General features: G+C 43.1%; 1 protein-coding gene across 1 annotated transcript in view; it reads right to left on the bottom strand.

Moving 5' to 3' along the window:
- The window catches only part of LOC130112992 (FERM and PDZ domain-containing protein 1), a 44,054-nt gene extending 33,681 nt beyond the window's left edge, over positions 1-10,373 (bottom strand). Inside the window, exons 1-4 of the mRNA XM_056280512.1 lie at positions 10,255-10,373; positions 8,690-8,853; positions 1,592-1,694; positions 824-869 (exon numbers count right to left, since the gene is read on the bottom strand). Coding sequence (XP_056136487.1) covers positions 824-869; positions 1,592-1,694; positions 8,690-8,853; positions 10,255-10,373 — 432 coding nt within the window. The remainder of the gene's footprint in view (positions 1-823; positions 870-1,591; positions 1,695-8,689; positions 8,854-10,254) is intronic.
- Positions 10,374-17,149: the final 6,776 nt, after the last annotated feature.

The following is a 17,149-nucleotide window of genomic DNA, read 5'->3' as shown; positions in this document are numbered from 1 at the left end:
TAGCCCATGCAGACTGACAGTTCTGACAGTCATCCTGGCTGGTGTTTGATTTCCTGGACAGTGATTTTTTTTTTTTTTTTTTTAGTGTTGCACATATTTGTTCTTGTAGTTCTTGTAGCACTGCTGTGGGCTGGGGGAAACTGATGTTTTGTTTCATTTCATGTGCGCAAGCGCATGAAATGAAATGACAAAGTGTTTCCGATTCTGATTTCTGATTCTGTATATGATGCCATGCAGGTGCAGTGCTATCCATCCAGTAGTGTGGAGGGAGTTTAGGAGGGTTTCTGTAGGCTGTCAACATTACCGGTGATAGAGTACTGTGACCTTGGTGACAAGCTTGTTTGTTGAACCCCTGAGCTTCTCTGGCACACTAGATAAATGGGTTTGTTGACAGCAGCCGTCCAGAATCCTGTATCTGTGTGTATGTGTATGTTGTGTGTGTGTGTGTGTGTGTGTGTGTGTGTGTGTGTGTGTGTGTGTGTGTGTGTGTGTGTGTGTGTGTGTGTGTGTGTGTGTGTGCATGTGCGTTTATTCACATTATGCACACTGGACATGGCTTTGTTTACCATGTGAAATGTGCTGACCGGGTACATTTTGTGCATATGTGTTTGAGATTTTACCTGTGCAATAGCACGTGTGCATGTGTGTGTGTGTGTGTGTGGTCCACAGCTACATGAAATACGAAATGGTGACAGTACAGACTTTGCTGTTCATCTCTAACCCATTTGTCATCATAGACCTCAACATTGTGGACAGCCAACAAGGTGTGTGCGTGCGTGTGTGTATGTGTGTGTGTGTGTTACATTATTGTTAGTAGACTCACCATCATTGTTCTGAGGACAGTCATTGTCAGTGTGTCCTGACACTCTCTGGAGAGACAACAAAGGATGCATGATGAGGTTATGGCGATAAAGACAGGTGATATGGTTTCAGTCTCGCTGTATTTTCTGTTTGATAGTCTATCCGTTTGCATCTGCACGTACGTGTTTGTGTTTGTACACATCATGTGTCCATGCATTACTCTGTGTGTGTGTCCATGCGTTACTCTGTGTGCGCGTGTGAGAGAATTTTTGAATTTTTAAAACAAGTCTTTATTTAACAAAAAAAAAATAATCAAAAAACAGACTTGATATCTTTTCAACAATATAAAAAGCACTTGTCAAATTACAAATAAACATGTAACATGCATCTTTTAACAATCCCAAAAATAATCATTCAACAACCACACAAAACATAAAAAAACAGGTAATACCCTTTTTATCCAAGCCCTGCAGCAAAAACCAGCTCATCCTCTATTGTTGAACACACACCCCTTTATAACACCACATGGTTGTGATTTTGTCCAGATCCTTCATTGCTTTGTAATAATTAAAATCTACCCTGATAAACAACAGTTCAACATCAAATTGTACAGACTCTTGAGAGACAGAGAGAGAGAGAGAGAGAGAGAGAGAGAGAGAGAGAGAGAGAGAGAGAGAGAGAGAGAGAGAGAGCGAGAGAGAGAGAGAGAATATGATGTATGTATGTGTGTGTGTGTGTGTGTGTGTGTGTGTGTGTGTGTGTGTGTGTGTGTGTGTGTGTGTGTGTGTACCTGATTATTTCAGCAGCTTGCTCAGGGGTCAGGTCCTCGACAGCAACATTATTGATTTTTACAAGCTGGTCGCCAGGGACAAGCCGACCCTCTGCAGGACCACCTGGACACACCAAAATCATTGTGTTGATATTCTTGAAGACAATTCTGCTGACCTACATTCATATTTCTTCTGGAATAATAACAAAAGTCAAAGGGAAGATATTGTCTTTTCTCTATAATCTAGATTTTCTAAATTAACTTCTTCCTCTGTACTTTTACACAGCAGGAAATTCATCTGTCTTGTCTTCAAACCATCTGATCATTGCGCATTCTGTTCAGTTCTTATAAATTAACTATGACCCCATTTCTACTGCTGCCCCATGCTGTACTGTCCAAAGCTGAAAAATCTGCACTCATGGGTTTACAAAGTGTTTCCATTACGAGCAGAATGGTTCTCAAATAGATCCAGGAACTCATATTTAGTACCATCTTAGGAGGCGCTACAGTGCTTGAAGTGGAAGAAAATAAGTGCTCTTTTTTTTTTTTTTTTTTTTTGCCATTTTAGCCTACATATTGGTCAACCCTTTGGTACTAAGTTTAGAATTTTTACCGTAAATAAAAGATAGGCTTCTAATTATTGTTGTTCACAACATGTATTTGCAGTAAAAATGAATTTCAATTTCAGTTGTGATTAGCAAATTACAAGTAACGACATCATTGTTTGGCCTTGATGCAGCCTGGGTGGTCTGACAGGACGCAGAAGTGGGGCAGGCTAAGCTAACTGCTAGCCCATGCAGACCAGCAGTTCCGACAGTCATCCTGGCTGGCGTTCGTTCTCCTGGAGAGTGATTTATTTATTTTTATTTTTATTTTTTTAGTTTAGATATATATGTTAATTTTGGATATGTGGTCTTGTAGTTTTTGGATGTTTGTCTTTGTGTTGCACTGCTGTGGGTTGGGGGAAATTATGTATCGTTTCATTTCATGTGTGCGAGTGCATGAAATGAAATGACAAAGTGTTTCTGATGTCTGATTTCTGGTACGTAAGACTATCATGGCATCATTTACTTCGCTCTTGTGTATGGTAGTTTTTAGAGAATTATGCCAGTAAGCAATGTTAGTTGCAGTTCAGGTTGGGAATAATCTGGTTCGCTAATGCATAGCTCTACCAACCATTCTGAAAACACTCCAGTACAATATAACACTGAGAATAATCACAACAATTTCCATGGAATGGCATCATAATTGTAACCGGTTATTTTCTTGCCCGGTGCGGGATTCGATACGGGGTATATTGCACCACAAGGCGACATCACTAACCGCTCGGCTAAAGGGTCAGACCCGTTAGCTAGGGACTAACGTGTCTAATTAGTAGTTTACAGTCGTCACCCTCCCCGGAAGCGCGCCCTCGCGCTTTGTTATTCCCGCGCTCCGAAGAGACTTCTGAGGATCTGCACACTTCCGGATCCCACCGCTGCCACCAATGTAACCGGTTATTTTCTTGCCCGGTGCGGGATTCGATACGGGGTGTACTGCACCACAAGGCGACATCACTAACCGCTTGGCTAAAGGGTCAGACCCGTTAGCTAGGGACTAACGTGTCTAATTAGTAGTTTACATAATTGTTGCAAACAGAGTAAGACTTAATACCATTCTGTACAGTTCCAGTAATTTTTAGCCATTTAAAACTAATTTCCTGCACTTCCACACAACCTAATATGACTCATGGTGCCCTGGTGGTCTTCATGGACAAGAAATAATGACTAGACAGTAACATTTTAGCATATTATTGGACAAAAAAAAAACAACTAAGTAATTATAATTTGAGTAAATTGTGTAAGAGCTTTAAAAGGTGTACTAAGTGAATTGTGACGGCTAGATGACATATGGAAGAGCTGTGGAGATGCCAAAACACACAGTCAGCTAAATCAGAGGTGGCCGTACAGCAGAGTTGGGGGTAAGGCATTGGTAAAGTAAGGCATAACTGTAATAATAATAATTTTTCCAGCAATGCAGTAATATAACATGCTAGTTTCTAAATGTGCATAGTAAATAAAAATAATAAATTCCTCATGGTGACAGAGATTGTCTTTGTTGATCCGAACCAACTATGCAATCAACTGAGAAATAACGGTTTCAAGAATATGGAATATCTGTTCCTGAAGGAATACTTCACTGCCACTCTCTGACTGGCTGATCCTATTATAGACAATGAGCAATAATACTTGATCTCATCATAAGACTTAGCTTAGCAGTACTAGTCTTCATACAGCTTTCTTGCTATATTCAGACTAGGCAACCCATCTATTATGCTACATACTTTATTTGGCCATAAGATACTGGTCATTGATTTGATTAATTCCTACTACTGGCACAAGCTTATTTGAGTAAAGAACATTGATGACATGATTCTTTAGACTATAGCAAGACAGCTGTAGGTGTAGCTCATTTTAGCAAGCTAACTGCTAGACATTTCCTCTACCAATCGCTCAAAAGTGACCCAATGCCTGTTTTGGATTTCCTGGCAGCTGATGGTTTCATCTTGAATGGCTTTTGATGTACCTCTGAAAGGGGGGAAAAATACACTACATGGCCAAAAGTATGTGGACACCCCTTCTAATAAGTGTGTTTGGCTATTTCAGCCATACCCCTTGCTAAAAGGTGCATATGATCAAGCATACAGCCATTCAATCTCCATCGACAAACACTGGCAGTGGAATGGGGTGTACTGAAGAGCTCAGTGACTTTTAATACGGCACTGTCATAGGATGCCACCTTTCCAACAAATCAGTTGGTCAAATTTCTGCCCTGCTAGATTTGGCCCGATTAACTGTAAGTGCTTTTATTGTGAAATAGAAACGTCTCAGAACAACAACAGCTCAGCCACGAAGCGATAGGCCACACAAGACCACAGAACAGGACCACCGAGTGCTTAAGCGTATCGCATAAAAATCATCTGTTCTCGCTTGCAACACACTACTGAGGTACAAACTGCCTCTGGAAGCAATGTCAGCACAAGAACTGTTCATCGGGAGCTTCATAAAATGGGTTTCCATGGCCAAGCAGCCTCACATAAGCCTAAGATTATCATATGCAATGCCAAGTGTCGTCTGGAGTGCTTTATATACTGCTGGAGCAGTGGAAACATGTTCACTGGAGTGACAAATCATGCCTCAATATATGGCAGTCTGATGGACCACTCTGGGTTTGCGGATGCCAGGAGAACGCTACCTGCCTGAACGCATAGTGCCAACTGTAAAGTTTGGTGGAGGAGGAATAATGATCTGGGGCTGTTTTTCATGGTTTGGGCTAGGCTCTTTTGTTCCAGTGAAGAGAACTCTGAATGCTGCAGCATACACTGATATTCCAGAGAATTGTGTGCTTCCAACTTTGTGGCAACAGTTCCCTGTTTCAGCATGCCAGTGCCCCCGTGCACAAAGCGAGGTCCATAAAGACATGGTTTGTGGAGTTTGGTGTGGAATAACTTGACTAGCCTGCACAGAGCCCTAACCTCAATTCCAACCAACACCTTTTGGATGAATTGGAAAGCTGTCTGTGAGCCAGGCCTTCTCTAGTGCCTGACCTCACTAATTCTTGTGTCTAATGTTGTTGTGGCTGAATGGGAGCAAATCCCCACAGCCATGTTCCAAAATTTAGTGGAAAGCATTTCTATAAGAGTGGAGGCTGTTTTTGCAGCAAAGGGGGTGGTGACAACTCCATATTAATGCCTATAGTTTTGGAATGGTCCAACAAGGACATATTGGCGTGATGTTTGGGTGTCCACATACTTTTGGCCATGTAGTATAGAAATGACTCTAAAGGACACAAAACCTATATTCACTGTCAATTTAGTAATGTTTAAATTCAAAATACATTCCTTTTATATTGTTCTCATCAATTACCATCTCATATCATAACAGCAAATTATGCTTTTACAATTCTTACTCTAAATCTGGCTTTATCCTATTGTGAAAGTAAAGAAATATGACTAAGTGCACTTATATAAATGCTCAATATTAACATAACAATGCAAAAATCTTCATATTCAACATTACTATAACTTCTTCAGCTCCACCACAAATCACAGCTCTCTCTCTCTCTCTCGCGCCCCCTCTCTCTCAAATAACCTACACATTCCTAACATTCCAATCCTCTTGTGCAGTATGTAGTTAACATTACTTGGTGATGCTAGCTAGCAATCATTAAACTAATTCTTGATTACAATAATCATTTATAAATATCATTCTCAAGCTGAAAATAGGCTTGATATCAAACACATTTCATAAACAAACATTATTTACAATTCCTCATTTTAACTTAACGTTCTTACTTGAAAGCGAAAGGGACAGAAAAAAAACTAAAATACACAGCTTGTCTTTGGTCACTTTAGTAATGAAGGACGATAGCGCAGCGCTCCCCCTACAGGGGTCTGCAGACATTACTAGTAAAATGGGAATCAGCAGTCATCGCTAATGTACACAGATGGCAACTTCAAGAGAGTTGATGAATGCAAATGATATTTATAGAAATGTAGAAATGTTTTTTATAGTAAATATAGGTTATTTTCTCTATTGACATACTTTATTTCCTCAAATAAAAGCTGGTACTCAGTTTAAAGCCGGGTCTCGAACAATGGCTGGGGGTGTGGTCGACACGAACAAATAGAGGCCGGCCCCAAATACAGACTGTGGTGGATAAACTTATGGTGCCTGTTATATAATGTGTCATAATGTACAAGTTCCACAAGATGGCAGTGGCTACATTTGAAGTACCATATGGAACGTGTGCAAGTGACAGAATTTTCCACAACACAGTAGAGAGCAAACTTGAGCAGCATGGCACTCAGACGGAAATTTCATGTCAAATTCAAAGAGAGAGCTTTGCAGTATGTGGATGAAATTTTAGGAGAGAAAGCTGCGAGGCACTTTGAAATTGCCTCGAAAAGAATCAAGTACTGAAAAAAACAGACGAGTGAGCTACTGTTAGCTGGCAAGAGGAGAGCACGGATAGCTGGAGGTGGGAGGAAGAAAGTCAGCTTGGAGCTAGACAGGCTTTCAGAGTGGATTTACTCTTAACAGAGCAAATGGAATCAGATTAGGAAAGAATGAGGCTTCATACTAAAATATGAGCAAATATACTTGTCAAACAGACGAAATTAGAAAAAGGTGTCCCTTAATAAAAATCTGACTCCAATAAAGGCCTGGTACACTCTGCAGTTGAGGTAAATAAAGGCCCCGGTCACTATTCGAAGAAATACAGTATATTTAAAATTTCAACCACTGAGAAATGTGTGTAGTGGATAAAATAGCAACTTCCAAAAGTGGGGTAGGGCAAATCCCCCCTATCCCTAATGGAAACTATGCCCATTGACTAATCTCAGATGACGTCATTTTCACATTTTGAAATAAATTTCACAATTTATAATCCAACTCCTCTGATGTTACCATGGAAGATGCTAGAGCATCTTCCATGGTAACATTTCAGTATGCTGAAATCAAAAACTCTCAGTACTTTCTGAGCTGTGACTTAGATCTTATTCAGAATTTGTGATGAAAAGGGACTGTTCTATTTTTGGAGAACAACTGAGGGACTGTGAAGACTTTTGCATCATCACTGCTTGTTTTTCCGATATGCTGACACTCAAAAGATATTATTTGTGGTGCTGCGCTAAGGCTTACTTACATTGTGTGCCTTAGATGACTGTTAGAGCTATTTCCTGCCTTTCTGCAATTCCTGTTATAGCCAGAATCACTTTCACAAGCTCATTAACATTTATCTCCCCTCTCTTTTTTATCTAACATCAGACACGTTAATGGATGGTACACACACACAGATCCCACTAAGGAGTAGCCATTTACTTTCCAGTATCTCTGCTTGTCATGCATAAGATTTTGACATGATAGTAGGAGTCTATGTTCCCAGTCAAAGACTATCTGTTATAATATGGATTCTTCCTTTATTTGCTTTTGAGACAATTTTGGATCAATGTCTTTCTCATGTATGTGCGCTGTTCAAAGAGTTTGAAGTGAACACAGGATGTTGTGTTGCCGTAAAGCCCACTGAGGCAAATTTGTAATTTGTGATATTGGGCTATACAAATAAAACTGACTTGACTTGACTAGCTCGGCCATGGGAAATGTTTTGACATGATTTCCAGCTGTGACTGTAATTGATCCTACTCTTGAAATTGTATTTTTGTAGCGACATTTTAACATTGGAGACTATGGCACTTTCGCGCGGTGGTGAGGTGAATAAAGTGTATTATTTTTGGCTCATCCAGTGTTCCTCCAGTTCTCCTGTGCTAAGATCAGCAGTGAATTGAATGATCTGCTGACTTGCGGAATATGATCGACTTCTCGTTTACTTTCAAGACTCATGCCCGAACACATTATGTTTTGGTTTTGACACTATCACTGCCTGATCTGACTAAACTGTAGATGTGAGTCATGCATGCAAATGAACGTTTTTCTTTTCTTTTCTTTCTTTTTTTTGTTGGATTTTCCACCCTTTTCTCCCCAATTGTACCCGGCCAATTACCCCACTCTTCCGAGCCATCCAAGTCGCTGCTCAACCTCCTTCAGAGAGGGCTGCAGACTACCACATGTCTCCTCCAATACATGTGGAGTCGCCAGCCGCTTCTTTTCACCTGACAGGGAGGAGTTTCACCAGGGGGACATGGATCCTCCCACGATCACATTATTCCCCCTAGTTCCCCCTCCCTCCCAAACAGGTGCCCCGACCAACCAGAGGATGCGCTATTGTAGCGACCAGAACACATACCCACAACCGGTTTCCCACCCGCAGACACGGCAAATTATGTCTGTAGGGGCGCCCGACCAAGTCGGAGGTAACACGCGGAATTGAACCGAACAAATGTTTTTTGAAGATTTTTAATCAATAAGAAAGACATTTAGGCTGGTAGGTCCAGTAGTTTGCGAGATTAGCTGCACACACACACACACACACACACACACACACACACACACACACACACACGACCAAATGCATAATCACTCCTGGCAGAGATAACAACTATTTGTGAAGTCTATTTGACCTGAGTGCTATCTTCAAAACCTTCTTAATTAACGTAGATATGTGTCTATGAGATAAATCTACCTGCAATGACATCCTGCACAAGGATGGGGGTCTGTTGGGACAGAGTGAGACCATGAGAGCTGAGGCTCGGGTCTCGCTGGATCTGAACAGTGAAGCGGAAGGGATAATTCCTCTGGTCAGAGCAACTGGCATCGCCTGCTTTCCAATCCACCAGGACCCTCTCTCTGGGGAGGAGCAGGGGTAAGTCAACCAGCCAGCCAGCAAATTAGTAATTTCATTAGAAACAAAAGGTAAATTTAATATGGCATCTTGCTGTTTGCAACTGTGCTCTTACAGTTGACTCAATGCTATGGCACAGTTCTTGTGGTTATAGATGATGTATTACTGCAGGGTGGTGTGAGGGAGAAAAAGATGGAGAGAGAAACTTAGAGCAGTGTACCTCAATCAAGTCCTCAGGTACCACCTGTATTGCTGGTTTTCTATTCTACCAGGTAGGTCATTACATTCACCTAGTTTCCAGGTCAGAGCAGAGGTGGATCAACTGGCGGCGAGGTGCAAAAACAACAACCTCTCCCTAAATATAGAGAAAACTAAGGAGGTTATTATTGACTTTAGAAAGAACAGCGCCCAGCATACCCCTCTGACCATCAATGGTATGGACGTGGAGAGTGTCAGCAGTGTTAAGTTCCTGGGCGTTCACATCACAGAGGACCTCTCCTGGTCCTCACATGTCACTGCGCTCTCCAAGAAGGCCCAGCAGCGTCTTCATTTCCTGCGGTGTCTGAAGAGGGTGAGTCTCCCCCACCCACCCTCATCACATTCTACAGAGGCACCATAGAGAGCATTCTGACCAGCTGTATCACTGTCCAGCATGGGAACTGCAATACCCCCGACTGCAAATCCCTACAGCAGATAGTGAAGACAGCTGGAAAGATCATAGGAACTGCTCTCCCATCCATCCAGGCCATCTATGATGCACGGTACACCTGGAAGACTAACAGCATCGTGACGGACCCTACCCACTCTTCCCACATCCACTTTACCCTCCTACCCTCTGGCAGGAGGTACCGGAGCACCTGTGCTGCCTCCACCAGACAGTTTCATTCCTCAGGCTGTGACGTTCCTCAACAGCCTGAACACTTAGACCTTCCACAAAATGACTTTTTGACCTTCTTACTCACTGTTCATGTCAGGTGTGCTTGTGATGTTTAGGTCTGTGAAGTAATTTTTGTTTTTAATGCACTTTTTGTTTTTAATATTTATTGCATTATTTTTTTTATGTGGCACTGTGGTCCATATGAAATTTAATTTCATTCCCGTGTATGTATGATACATGCATATAAGGCAATGACAAATAAAAGCAGTCTAAGTCTAAAACCTCTCAAATTGGAGGCTGGAATAACCAGAACAACAGGTGAATATAATGAACAAACTGGTGCAACAGAAAACCAGCAATATGGATGGTACCTGAGGACCTGATTGAGAACCACTGACTTAAGAGGAAAGGAAGAAATGTGGAGACTGTGAACAGTAATGAAATATTGTATAAATTATGAGTTGTTATTGAGAGGGGGACAAGAGAGGAATTGAGGAAGACTGTTGCAGAGACAATAAGAGAGAAGTACCTGCTAAGAGAGTGAGACCTGCTGCCCAAGTCTCGAGAGCGTCTCAGCCATCTCCCCACCACCTGCTCCACCCGGCTAGTCCGGCGGGACGGAGAGCGGCTCCTATCCTGCTCCTCCATTTACCTGGCAGGGAATAAAGGTCACAATGTCATTACATGGGACAGCCAGTGGAAGGTCAAAAGTCAAGGGCCTCTGTTGCTCCACCATCTAGTCAAGAATCTCTGACATAGATGAAATACATGTGGTACATTACAAAGTATGTGAATAATTCAATGTGTTAAATGACTATAATACACAATTGCTTGCACACACATGCACAGACACACACAGACACACAACCTTAATAAGAACAGCAGTGAGGTCTCTGCCCCCAGGATGATGTAATTTGCGGTCATTGCCTAAAATGCTCTTAGCCAGACTTATTAGCCCACTGCCTACACGTGGTGTTCACAGTAATGTCTCCTAATCTTTTCAGGATCATTATGTCAATAATGATTGCTCCCAATACTCTACACTGTGGTGCCGACTTTAAATTGGTTCTTGGCTTTGCTGTGATTGCTGCAGTGATGGTTAGTTTTTGAACTGGCTGAAATGGATGCGGTTTGCTTCTGCTATGCATGGGGTTTGGGTTTGCGCAGGCTGTGCAGTGTTACTGTTTTAATTACATTTGTGTCAAAGTTATGAGTAACTTTAGTTTACTGAGTTTTCAAATCGTCATTAAGCAAGAGTTTTTTCACCTAAAATATAAGATGATGGTATGATATGCGGCACGGTGGTGCAGTGATTAGTGCGGCCGCCTCACAGCAAGAAGGTCCTGGGTTCGAACCCCGGGGTTGTCCAACCTTGGGGGTCATCCCAGGTTGTCCTCTGCATGGAGTTTGCATGTTCTCATGTCTGTGTGGGTTTCCTCCGGGTGCTCTGGTTTCCTACCACAGTCCAAAGACATGTAGGTCAGATGAATCAGCCATACTAAATTGTCCCTAACTGTGTGCGTGTGGGCCCTGTGATAGTCTGGCGGCCGGTCCAGGGTGTCTCCCCACCTGCCACCCAATGACTGTTGGAATAGGCTCCAGTATCCCCGCGACCCTGCATATGATAAGTGGAATGGATGAATGGATACGATATGATGCCTACCTATCAGTGGGATATATGAGCATTTGAATGCTCTACATGGTTGTCACTCTTTGTCATGGTTTCTCTCTCTGTCTCTCACTCTCTCTCACACACTAACTCACACAAACTTCCTACCACCCTGAAGACTGAGGCACTGAGACTTCAGTAATAAGCAGTAAGCTAATACCATCCTCACATCAACGACTGACAGGGAAATGGATACTCTGCTTGTGGGTATTCATGCAGCCTGGCCTTGCCATTAATGATTGATGGGGTAGGTAGCTAATATATGGATGAACAATGAAAGAATGGATACATGGATAGAGGGGTGGAAGGATAATTGAATAAATGAATGAATGAATGCATGCATGGATTTATGGATGAATGAATAAATAATATAGTAAATGAGTAAAAGGCTTAAGTAAATAAACGATTACATGGGTAGAAACAAAGCCTGTAACGAGAGAAAGCTGAACCAATGCTGTTGACTGCAATGAGAAAAATAAAATGATGCAGTACCATGCTTTGAGCATCAGGGGCAGTGCTGAGCGTCTGCTAAATAGAGTAGACTGCATGACAGTAAATGGAGCTAAGTGCTATAAAATTATCATCACCGTCTATTTCAAAGATTTATGACTTACTTGACTATTACGGTCTTTGCCACAAGGTCTAATATTTATATTGAACACTGCTGCAAATCTGCATCACAGTCAGGGCTCCCGGGCACAGACACTGATGAGGGGACAACAGCCCATTTATTAGAACAAAGAAATTAAAACCATCAGAGTTAAAAACTTTTTAAAAAGATGAAAAATGGACGTCGATTTAAAGGTCTACACAACACTAAAAAAAAAATCATTTTAACTGAATATTGATGTACCTTTACACGTCAGAGACATCGACCCAAGTCAGAGACCATCTCGACATTTTAGCGTAATCCATACGATCTATATGCAATCAATGAATTTCAGCTAAGTGCCACTTCTGTGGTTGTAACTGCATTATTACAGCCACGGATTGTCATAGGCTTGGCTATGTGATGCAATATGAGTCACAACCTATGCCCTTCTACCTTCGACTATAAATAATAATTTAAAAAAATCACATTCTTCCATTGCAGAGCGAAGCATTTGAGTGAGGACAGAGAGAGAGAGAGAGAGAGAGAGAGAGAGAGAGAGAGAGAGAGAGAGAGAGAGAGAGAGAGAGAGAGAGAGAGAGAGAGAGAAAGATACTTTTGACTTTTTTAAAAACACAACTTCAACAAATTGTCACACATTTACAGCAGCTTTGAAACAAAGACTCAGAGAAACATTATCTGAAAAAGTCACTAAAATTAAATTCATCACTGAACAAATGACATCATTACAACAACACTGATTTACAAACACAACCATGCTATTCGTTAATTTATGAAATTTAAAATCAATTACAACTCTGGCTTTTATGAGAGGTGAACACAGGGACTATTTCTTCAAACAGTTTTTCTTCTACCTTTTTCTTTCTGGTGATACGTCAATGGTGTTGTTATAACTGCTCAACTAATGAGGAGCGGAATATCAATACAGGTTTTTTGCATGCTCATTTCTGAAGCTACTCATATGGGCGTTAAACCTAATTTTAAAAGGGCCCTCTGTTAATCCTATATAAGTGTCCACATTGCGGTTGTCTTCTCTTGTCACCGATGCCTGGTAGATGACTCCCTCTATCTGGCATTTTCCTTCAAGAGGACATGATGCCTTAACACGGCATTTGCAGTTGAAGGTGCTTGGATGCGGTGAGGGGGTCTGTGCCCCCTTCACTGCAAGCATCATGGCTAAGGCACAGACCCCTTCACCGCAACCAAGCACCTCCATATAGTAGCTTCAAAATTAGCATGCAAAAAACGCAACTGCCTTAAGCAACCACATTTGGTCATTGGAAGACAAGAATATCAGTTATTCTGTCTCATGGAAAATCCTTGCAAAGAGTAGTGCATATTCAGTTAGAGGTAAAATATGTAACCTGTGCTTGGCAGGAAAGTATTTTATTATTTTCAGACCTGATATGTCCACCTTGAATAATAGAAACGAATTGGCCACCAGCTGTAGACACCGAAAAAATATCTCCTTTGCTTTGTAACGATAAGTAAAACGTCATTACCCCCCCCCCCATTTGATTATACACATATGACACTTATGGGCGTTTTTAAAAAAAAATATTTTAACTGCCTGTCCTTCCAACTGTGCCCCAACACCACCCCACTATATGATTTGCATAAATTACCTTGTTATATTTTTCATGTACACAAATTCAACGGTGCCCTGGTTCCTAAATGATTTTCAAAACAAGCCTCAGTCCCTTAACCCACTGATTGTAATGTTTTCTACTCCTCCTTTGGTTACTGTGCATCATAAATACCTACCCCATTGATTGTTATAGTTTAAATGTTTCCTCATCTGATTGGTTGCTGTCCAACTGAAATTAGGGGTGTGACGCTGGGCAACATAAACTGTATGATTCTTTGTTTAACCACATTAGCAGCTGATGAGTGCACGGCGCACGAAACAGGCCTGTACTGCAATGTATTAAGAAAGAGACGACGGGGGTGGGGGGGGATTACGGTTATGGAAAGAGACCAAAATTCCTTTTTTTTTTCTTCAGTAATTCTAAATTGATATATTTTTTTACATCGTTTTTGTTTTGTTTTCTATCGTTTTCTATGTATCTACATACTATATATAGTTAACAGTCCTTGGGGATTCTTGACAGCGTCTCGTCTAAGCAGGTGTACAAGGTCTCTTTTACTTCCTCTTCTGTCTAAAGTAGGTACTCACAACTGTTGCCATCTGGTTTGTTGGCAGGCACCAGACGGATGGTCATGAGATGCTCACTGATCCCCTCAGGAAGTTCAGACAGGTGGCTGATGATCTGATTCCTGATGGCAAATCCAATGCCATGGATCCTGGATTCATCAGCAGATTTTCCTTTCCAAAAGAAAGTGTCGCCACCCTTCTCCTCCTTGAGTTGTCCTTCGTCTACCCATTGGGTTTGAGAAAGGGCAGTTATGTCAATCCAGCATCTCTTCAGTTCTCTAGTGATGATCGTAGTTCTCCTCACTGGTCTGCAACTGGTTGCACTATCCATCGGTGTGCACACATTCCAGGCTCCAAAGTTCATGTTTCTATGCTTCTGACCGCATGTGGTGGAGGGCTTCCAGACCTCACAATTCTGCCCCCATTGCCACCTGCTGGTTAGGGCTTAATCTGGGATGTTAGGGTGGATTCCCTTTATGAGAGACGCCTGTGCGTGACTTTTTTTTAACGTGGGGAGACTGGTGCACAGACAGCCACCACACAGTCCTGGGTCAGGATCCAGTGGCATGGAGTCCAAGATTACTGGGGGCCCATTTCTGCAGCAGCTTTCATCTGCCTTCCCAGCAGTTGTGATGCTTCCCTAAAGTCAGCCATCATCCTCTGCCTGTTCCACTGTTGAGGTCTTGGTTGGATTGTTCTTTGTCAGGGACCTCCCCCTTGACCATACCACCATGGGTAACCCTACAGCAACATAGCTCCAGACGGCATAGCTCTCAGGACCACGCAAACTTCTCCACCATGACAAGGTGACAATCCAAGGAGAACAGCCCCCATCACACCTCTGGCAACCCCTCATACTCTCCGCCCCCCCCCCCCCACACACACACACACAGGCTGTACTCAAACTGCATGTAGAGGATGTGATCTGGCTTTTCCAGGGACAGAAGACCAGGAAAGCGCCAGGTCCAGATGGTGTCTCCCCATCCCGTCTTAAAGTCTGTGCTGACCAACTGGCTCCAATCTTCATGCAGATCTTCAACAGATCAATGAAGCTGTGTGATGTCCCCTCCTGCTTCAAATGCTGCACCATCATCCTGTTCCCAAAAAATCCTCCATTACAAGGACCAAATGACTACAGGCCTGTCGCTCTGATATCTTTGGCCATGAAGACTTTCGAATGACTGGTGTTGGCCCACCTGAAGAACATCACAGGACACCTGCAGTTTCCCTACTGGGCAAACAGGTCAGTGGATGATGTAGTCAACACATGATGATATTACATCCTGCAACACCTTGACTGCCCAGTAAAATATGCAAGGATCCCGTTTGTGGGTTTCAGCTCAGCATTCAACACCATCATTCCAGAAATCCTCTCCTCCAACCTCTCCCAGCTCACTGTAACCCCTGCCATCTGTCAGTGGATCACCAGCTTCCTGACAGGCAGGAAACAGGTGAGGCTGGGGTAAGTCACTTCTGGTATATGGACAGTCAGCACTGATGCCCCCCAGGGATGTGTCCTCTCCCAACTGCTCCTCTCCCTCTACACCAATGACTGCACCTCCAAGGACACAGCTGGTAAACTACTGAAGTTTGCAGACAACAAACACTACAATCATCAGAATCATCCAGGATGGTGATGAGTCTGTTATGCTCGCGCACCAGAACCCGACCTGTGTGGCGAAACCCAAGGCAGACAGACACAGGATGACTTCAAAATCCAAAAAGGTGGTTTTATTGTGGGAGGGGAATGTATGGTTCGAAAAACATTCCGTTAGTGGGATGTGTGGTGCCCCGTGGTTTGCGTGTATAACTATGTGTGAGTGTTTTTAGCCTATGTGTGGTGCGGTATGTAAATGACCAGGAGGTGTTGAAATAATGTGCGTGCACCTGGCAAGAAAGTCCAGTCCGTGATCCAAGAGAGGTTGTCCGAGGAAGTCCGGGTCCGAGATCCGGGAAGTCGAGTCCGAAAGGAGGGGTCCAAGTAGAGGGACAAGGGGGGAGATCGCAGGAGAGGTCCGGGGAAAAACGTGAAGGTCGCTGGGGACGAGGGAGACGCGGGGAGCCATGGAAGTCGCGGAGGGAGAGTCTTGGGAGGAAACAGAGACATGAAGATAAGACACTGGGGAATAAACAGAATGCAAGGAACGCTGGAGGGCTTGTCAGAGCTTTACCGCAGGGTTCAGTACGTCGAAGCACGGAGTGGTGTTCTGGGAGACTTCTTGTAGAGGGCTGACTGATTGCAACAGGTGTGCCTGATGGATGATGGCAAACACCTGGTGCAGTGCAGCGCTCAGATGTTTCCGGCACGTCCGAGCTGGGGGAGTGGCTTGAACGTGCCGGGGAGGCAGCTCGGGCGGTGTAACCACAACAGAGTCTGCATATCGGCGGGAGGTTAAGCAGCTGGTGCTCTGGTGTAGTCAGAACAACTTGGAGATGAATATGCTCAAGACTGTGGAGATGACAGTGGACTTTAGGAGACACCCCTTAGCACTTAGCACTCCCCTCACAATATCCAAAAGCCCTGTGTCAACGGTGGAGACCTTCAAGTTTCTGGAAACTACCATTTCCAAAGACCTAAAGTGGGAGATCAACATCAACTCCATACTCAAAAAGGCCCAGCAGAGGCTGTTCTTTCTGTGACAATTGAGGAAATTTGGTCTGAGCCAACCAATCAGATGAGGAAACATTTAAACTATAACAATCAATGGGGTAGGTATTTATGATGCACAGTAACCAATGGAGGAGTAGAAAACATTACAATCAGTGGGTTGAGCCACTTCTACACCGCAGTCATTGAATCTGTCCTGGGCATATCCATTAGTCTAGTTCGGAGCATCAACAAAACAGAATAGGAACAGAGTGCAACAAACATTAAGCACAGCAGGAAAAAAAAATCAATGGCGCTCCCCTGCCCACCCTGCAGACTTGTAAACCTCTAGAACCTGGAAACAGGTGGGCAGAATCAGCACAGACCCTCCCACATCCAGGTC

Source organism: Lampris incognitus, chromosome 5 (genome assembly GCF_029633865.1).
Source record: "Lampris incognitus isolate fLamInc1 chromosome 5, fLamInc1.hap2, whole genome shotgun sequence".
NCBI lineage: Eukaryota > Metazoa > Chordata > Actinopteri > Lampriformes > Lampridae > Lampris > Lampris incognitus.
Note: the sequence above shows the minus strand (reverse complement) of the source record. Positions and strands in the feature narration are given on the sequence as shown.